The following is an 8077-nucleotide window of genomic DNA, read 5'->3' on the forward strand; positions in this document are numbered from 1 at the left end:
GTCTTTTTAAGCTAATCTTTCGAATCAAGGAGCTCATGTTGTCAGTAGCTGATTGCAACAACATGTACATCCGTTCTTACAGACTGTTTAAAGAAGTTATCGCTGAATATAACATGTTCCTTAGACCAAGAGCCAGTGTATCTGTAATGTACCATCATATTGCATCTATAATATCACATAAAAAGTGGTAGTGACGTTCTTCAACAGACGATCTCATTTATTCCTTCCTGTACCTCTTCGCTTTATTTCTCAGGTGACACCAGTCCCAAACTCACAGTCCTGCCCCCCCTGCACACCAGCGGGAGTTCAGCCACGTTGATGTGCCTGGCTAACGGAGGCTTCCCGTCCGACTGGACGCTGAGCTGGAAGGTAGCGGGGAGCAGCAGGAGCGGAGAGACCAGTCGCTGGGGTCCACAGAAGGACGGCCTGTACAGCTGGAGCAACACCCTGACCCTCCCTCTCCAGGAGTGGACCCAGGGGGTCTCAGTGACCTGCGAGGCAAAGCAGGGCTCCCAGACTGTCACTGAGATTCTGAAGAAATCAGACTGCTCCTAGGGTCCCCTTTCAAATGTCTGTCATTAGCCTGATTGAAAGTGTATTTGATAAAGACTCTTCATCTCTGATAGGGACTCTCTCTTATTTCTGTTAGTGTGCAGCACTGAGTCACGGTCTTTCCCTCCCTTTCCACCTCTTTTACAGCATTGAGGAATCTGAAGTGCTTGTTACTTTGACCCTTTCATGTGTTTTGACCATTTATTAATAGATGAGTTTGATGAAATTCATGAGAGCCTTGATTTCATTTTTTGTGTGACCTAAACTCGAGATATATTTCCAGATTTATGATTGGTGCACCCAATAAAGACAGTTAAAGCCACTGCACTAATCATGTTGAAATGTATATCCTTAAAGTATACAGAAAATGTCACTAACAAAGTACACGCTGACAACCCTTCTGTCAAATAGCTCCTCAAATTATAAGTTTGTAACATCACAACCGTAAAACCTACATGGGAAATTACTCCACCTCCAAGAATGTTCTTATTTAAAATATTTTAATAAAACAGCATTATCAAATTGAATGAGGATAGATGTAGTTTGACTTCCCTTTGTCATTAACACCATAGAGGCCTTATTGTGTAGCCAGTAAAAACAATACCAGGTCCATTATGATGCCTTGATGAGAGAATTTGGTCTAAAAGCAGGGCTGTTGAGTTGAGTTGAGTGCTGAGACTTTTACAGATTTAAATAATGATTAAAGTATTTATCAATTAAACTGAATTCTGTACCATAGAAAGAGCATTTAAAAGGAATTTTGATGAGTTAAAAATCCTTCCAAGCTCTCTAACTCTATAATCACTCTTGAGCTCAAAGAGACTGTATGTAATGTCCCGTAATGTAAATCCCTTGAGAACACTTGAACATCTGGCGATAGCGCTGCTCTATTCTGGGACTAGCAGACCCACTCAGGCCTGGCAATGCAAATAAAAGTTTCCCCCACAGAGAGCTCTAATTCCTGGGATACACCTACAGCCAGAAACTGCACTGAGACAGATGTGCTCAGTTACACTGCTTAACTTTCACTCAGGACAACTCAGGTATTCTGAGATATGGCATTGCATGATGTGGCTCTAAACTGTATTTTATGCTACCAACTCAACATTTGTGGACACACACACCTTCTTCTGCAGGTGACCACCTTCCCCTGCTGGTGGTGATAGTGAATCACAGCTTCACAACTTGAAGGCATTATGTGTGGCTGTGGCTGTTCACTGTGTGCGTGTGTGCATCTTTTTTGTCAGCAGAAAACTTACATTTTCCAAATGAATTCGCCTGTTAACATCTTGTTTAAACACCGTTGACCGGTTATGGTAGCCCAAGGTATTTCAGATACAGTGAACAGGAGTGTGAAATCAGTTAATTTGATCAGTTTATTTCACCAGCATATTGGGGTACTTACATCCAGAGACAGCATGTTAACACACCTCTCTAACTCGCTCATCTGCACCTAATGCTGGACACCATTCTCAGCTGGCCCCTCATCGTGGCCACTCGTGCGCCTCATGGCTGAATCTTAACCCTGTTTGACACAGGTGCTCTAACTCACTCCCGGCTTGGAGCCCTGTTTGGCACAGTGACACAGGGGAAGGGGGGGAACTCTTGGGCCTACAAGCCGGCATGTAGGAAGATCCCCCACAGTCTTTGGGTGGGCTCCCTACTCAGTGTGCTTAGGACTGCCGCATTCTATGTTTAAGCACACACACACACACACACAAGTTCTATCAGTAGTGTAACTCATGTTGCAATAGTACAGCAGTTTTAACAGCTTATTATCATGAATATCCGTGTGATTATACTGATTGTTAATGTTGTACCCATACTGGTGATTATATTGCTGGTTAATATATATATTATTTTTGTGGAGTGGCAGTGGAGAAGGTCTCTTTCCTGTCTGCATAACTGTAGCCTTGACTGCACGTACACTCCATGGAACAATGCATATGTGATTTTTTCCAAAGGAAATCTGCAAAGTGCTATATGTAGTTCTGGCTATCCGTCAGCTAGCCAGCTAAATTAGTTCATACATCACAATCCAAGTAAATTGGGGCAGTGTATCACTAGGTTTGTCCATGTAAGTAATTACAAAATGTAAAACGTTACCTGACACAGCTTGTTCTTCTGACTTTCTTGTCTGGCTGTTTCTCGGCCATATCTCTCGACAAATTGATTATGTTGTGAAGCATGAACACCCCTGTTGCTGATTGGCTAGAATAGTTTACCCATTTACAGAGCCAGGACTATGTACAACCAGTTGTTTTCTTCTTCAGCGCACACAGAATGGACAGCTACCAGACCGTGAATAGAGATTCACAGAATTGGATTAAAATCACTTACTACGCCATTAACTTAGTCAAGGCAAATACACCCCTGTAGGTCTTCATTCAAAAACTTTAGCTTCTGAGCCAGCTGATGGGATAACCAGTTAACTGATGGGCTCAGGTTATGCCAACCACCTCTCCCTAGGGCTCTTAGCTCTCACGGAGACATGGATCACACCTGAAGACAATGCTACCCCGGCAGCATTCTCCACCAACTATGCCTTCTCCCATACTCCCCGGCCATCTGGTCGTGGAGGTGGGACGGGGCTGCTGATTTCAGGCAACTGGAAATTCACTCCACTGCTGCCTTCAAACAGGTATGCCTCCTTTGAATATCATGCAATTATGGTAACTGCTCCTGTTAAAACTTATGTGATTGTTATCTACCGTCCACCAGGACAACAGGGTGATTTCGTCCATGAGCTGGACACCCTGCTGTCATCCATCCCTGAGCAGGAGTGTCCAACACTCATCCTTGGCGACATGAACATCCACCTAGACAATCCCAACTCAGCTGACTTTCGAACCCTGGTTCACTCGTTCGACCTACAACAGGTCCCCACTCCTCCAACTCACAAAGCAGGAAAAGAGCTTGACCTCATCCTTGCTCGGAACTGCACCACGGACAACCTAACGGTAACCCCTCTGCATCGCTCGGACCACTTCATTCGCTTCGATGTTCGGCTCATTGAGCAACCCTCTGTCCCCCCTCCGATGGTTTCGTTCCGGCGCAACCTCCGCAACCTCTCTCCCACCCACTTTTCCTCTCTGGTTTCTTCTGCTCTTCCACCTTTATCCACTTTCTCCTCACTAGGTGTCAATGATGCCACAGAAGCTCTCTGCTCCACTCTGAGCTCATGCTTGGACAGCTTGTGTCCACTTTCCACCAGACCTGCTCGATCTACCCAGTCTCATTCGTGGCTGAGTGATACCCTCCGAACGCATCGCTCCAATCTCAGAGCGGCTGAGAGAAAGTGGCACAAATCTGCCGCACTGGACGATCTTGCAAGCTACCAGACACTGCTGGCCTCCTTCTCATCCAGCATCACTGCTGCTAAGAAGACTTTTTTCAATGACAAAATCAACGGTGCAACTGACGCTCGGAAACTATTCTCCACCTTCAAAACTCTGCTCTACCCTCCTCCTCCCCCCCAGCTACTAACCTCACTGCTGATAACTTTGCTTCCTTTTTCACAGAGAAAGTGGCAGCCATCGGGAAACAGTTCGACCAACTGTCCCCCTCCCCTAAGGGCGCAACCGTCAATAGCTCATCTTTTCCTTCTTTCATCCCTCTCAGCGAGAGTGAGGTCTCCAAAATCCTAACAGGTAGCCGTCCAACTACATGCCCGCTGGACCCCATCCCATCCAACATCCTTCAAGCCATATCGCCTGCCGTCTTACCGGCAATAACACAGGTGATTAATGCTTCATTTAATTCTGGAACATTTCCTTCTCTTTTCAAAGTGGCTCGGGTAACGCCGCTGCTCAAGAAGCCGTCTCTCGATCCCACTCAGGTGGAAAACTATCGACCGGTCTCACTTCTCACGCTCCTATCTAAAACCATTGAGAGGGCAGCTTCCAAACAGGTCACCGAGTTCCTGTCAAAGAACAATCTCCTCGATCCGAACCAGTCTGGATTCAAAAGCGGTCACTCCACCGAAACAGCCCTGTTGTCTGTAATGGAGGCCTTAAAAACAGCTAGAGCAGCAGCTCAATCCTCGGCTCTCGTCCTGCTTGACTTATCAGCTGTGTTTGATACAGTCAACCACCGCATCCTTCTGTCCATACTGTCAAGTATGGGCATTTCTGGCAATGCGCACTCCTGGTTTGAATCCTACCTCACTGGGCGCTCGTTCAACGTGTCATGGCAAGGTCAGCTGTCTGTACCTCACCGCCTCACCACTGGGGTGCCCCAAGGCTCGGTGATGGGACCACTTCTCTTTGCCATTTACACCACCTCGTTGGGCCCTATCATCCGCTCGCATGGTTTTTCCTACCACTGTTATGCCGATGATACTCAACTGTTTCTGTCTTTCCCTCCTGAGGACACCACGGTCTCGGCGCGGATCTCGGACTGTCTCGCTGATATATCCACATGGATGAAAAATCACCACCTTCAGCTGAACCTGGCCAAAACGGAACTGATGGTCTTCCCAGCCAAACAGGTCATCCACCACAACATCAAGATCAATACTGACTCTTTATCTCTTGCTCCATCCAAAACAGCAAGAAACCTCGGGGTCATTATTGATGACCAACTGACCTTCACGGCCCACATCGCCTCTGTCTCCAGGTCGTGCTGCTTTGCGCTATACAACATCCGCAAAATCAGGCCGTACCTAACCCAGTATGCCACCCAGCTGCTGGTGCAAACCTTGGTGAGCTCCCGCTTTGACTACTGCAACGCCCTCCTAACGGGTCTGCCGGCTTGCGTGGTGAAACCACTACAGATGATCCAGAACGCGGCGGCGCGTCTGGTGTTCAACCAACCGAAAAGGGCACACGTCACCCCGCTACTCATCGAGCTCCACTGGCTGCCAGTAGCTGCTCGCATTAAGTTCAAGTCACTTATGCTTGCCTACAGAGTGCTTACTGGTTCTGCTCCCACCTACCTAAATGCTCTTGTAAGGGCAAATGTTACACCCAGGACGCTGCGCTCGTCTAGTGAGCGTCGTTTGGCACTGCCGTCCGTGCAAGCACGGCAATCCAGACTATTTTCATTTGTAGTTCCACGTTGGTGGAACGAACTGCCTAGTACTACCAGAGCAGGGGCGTCCCTCTCTACCTTCAAGAAGCTTTTGAAGACCCAACTCTTCAGAGAGCACCTCCCCTCCTAACTGGCACCTGACTAGCGCTTAACTTGCACTTCAGCAGTTACATTCCTGCACTCTTTTTCCTTTTTTCTAGATCGTTGTTTTTCTAATTCTCATGTAAAGTAGTATTTATTGTTACACCATGCTTTTTATTGCTCTTAGCTTGACTGTTCTCTCCCTTGTACGTCGCTTTGGACAAAAGCGTCTGCTAAATGACTAAATGTAAATGTAATGTAAATGCTTGCTAGGAACCACAGGATAGCCAAGCTTACCTGCTGTCTTCGCTACAGTGGCTCGCTATCGTCTCTTGAGGTACAAAGCGGTGTTAGGAGAGACTGAACTGGTATTTAGCAGGAATCTCTGCAACATAGTACACACATGTTTTTGACATGACGTCAAAACTGTTATTTCTTCACGCTCTGTTGATGATTTGTAGTTCATTTTGGAACGTTTTTTTTTTTTTTAAGATTTGTTTTTTGGGGCCTTTAATTGATAGATCAGTGAGTGGGACAGGAAATGAGAGGGAGAAGAGGTGGGGAATGGACAGGAGAAATGACATCGGGCCAGATTCGAACCTGTGTCCTCCATGAGCGTCAAGCCCGAATGTGGTCGAGGCTACTGTTTGCACCACAGTGCCCCTGAACGATTTAAACAAAAATGATTAAAAGCATGTGTTACTGTTCTGTTGGTTCCAGTGCATGTGTTACTGTCCTGTTGGTTCCAGTGCTGACTAAAAGCATGTGTTACTGTCCTGTTGGTTACAGTGCTGATTAAAAGCATGTGTTACTGTCCTGTTGGTTCCAGTGCTGACTAAAAGCATGTGTTACTGTCCTGTTGGTTCCAGTGCTGACTCGTGAGAGGCGCTACTCGTTCTTCATGCCCACCCTGCCCTGCCTGGTATCCTTCTGCCAGGCCTTCCCGCCACTCTACGAGGACGTCTTCGCCCTGCTGGTACAGGTGGGCCAGGTGTGTGCCGCGGACGTCGCCACTGAGGAGAGGGACATCGATCCGCTCATTGCCCGTGAGTGTGTGTGTGTGTGTGCGTGCGTGTGGGAAATGAATCACTAATTGTGGTAATAAGGGCATCAGCAGATGTTATTTTCTACATTCGTATTTTAACAACACTTGGCTTTTACCCATGAATTGTGCGCCGCAACATAAAATTGACACTGACAACAGAGTATGTCGAAATGACCCATTTTTTTTATTTTCCCCCCGTATAAAACAATACATGATCTCAAATTGAGGGTAAAATGTGGTATGAGCACCCACAGACAACACAAAACGTCACCAAATAAAAACACAAATGAAGAGCGTACTGAGAGCTCCCAATACGAATGCTGGCTACGTGACACACAGAGTGTTGGTCTTGACCGATCACTGTAAAAAGCATGGACAACATTGCAACATGCATTTACATTATGACCGAATGAAGCCACAATCACAGCCAGAGCCTGCGCAGTAAACAGAACATTGGTCAGGTACACCCAGAACCGACCAGATTTGGTTACATATCTGCCATTTTTAAGTTCTTTCCGGTGGCTTCCCTTTTGACTGAACATACGGTACGCTGCCCATGGTTGTTCCAGTCATTTGTCTTGACAGGTGTGGATGGTTACACCCATGTGATCATACTCATGCAGCACCTAAAGGCTGTGGCACTGTCACTGCAAGGCCAGTTGAGGGTGCAGAGGGGGTTTTCTAATCACCGTGCTCTATGATTGAGCTGGTGTCTAAATGTGATTGTGTTCATGTCCTCCAGGGCTGCAGTATCTGAAGGAGAAACCCCAGGATGCTGTGTCCATACTGGGCCTGTCCAAACACACCTCGCCCAAGAGAGCTTCCTTCGCCCTGTGGGGAACCGACCCCGACGTCCAGCTTTGCTACCAGATAGAGACGACCTTCATGGACATCATCCAGGCCAGCGTGCAGACAGACCAGTGATGGTGATGGTGAGAGCCAGAACCGTGGCCATGACAACCAGAGCAGTCACCGTGACAACCAGACCTGAGACTGTGAAAACCAGAGGAGTGACCCTGACAAACCAAAGCAGAGACCTTGACAAACCAGAGGAGCAGAGACAAGGAATGATCTTTTTGTAAAGTGTGTGTTTGTGTGTGTCATGAGTTCATCGCCCAGTTCCTCGTGAATGGTAGCCATAGAGGGGAGATGTCTTGAAGGTCGTCCAGGTAGGGAATATGAGTTGTATAAAGGATGCCTGTGAAGACGTTGGTTCTTGTTTGACATGGAAGAGAACAAGCTCATGCGGTAGTGAGATATTATTGGTCTGTTTTCTTGACCACTGTACAAATCTTTTCCAATGCATTGTAAAAACATTTATTGTTTTTAGTTTTGTAAGCACTGACCTTTTTTTTAGACTTTGCATTA

The 8077-nt window shown here is 46.8% G+C and overlaps 1 protein-coding gene across 1 annotated transcript; it reads left to right on the forward strand.

The window, feature by feature from the left end:
- The first annotated feature begins 6524 nt into the window (after nt 1-6524).
- LOC122131467 (integrator complex subunit 2-like) lies at nt 6525-7785 on the forward strand. Its single transcript, XM_042706198.1, has 2 exons — nt 6525-6710; nt 7452-7785. The coding sequence occupies exons 1-2, from the start codon at nt 6566-6568 to the stop codon at nt 7631-7633; spliced, it is 327 nt and encodes a 108-aa protein (XP_042562132.1). The 5' UTR covers nt 6525-6565; the 3' UTR covers nt 7634-7785.
- Nucleotides 7786-8077: the final 292 nt, after the last annotated feature.

This window comes from Clupea harengus, unplaced genomic scaffold, assembly GCF_900700415.2.
Source record: "Clupea harengus unplaced genomic scaffold, Ch_v2.0.2, whole genome shotgun sequence".
NCBI classification, from domain to species: Eukaryota; Metazoa; Chordata; class Actinopteri; order Clupeiformes; family Clupeidae; genus Clupea; species Clupea harengus.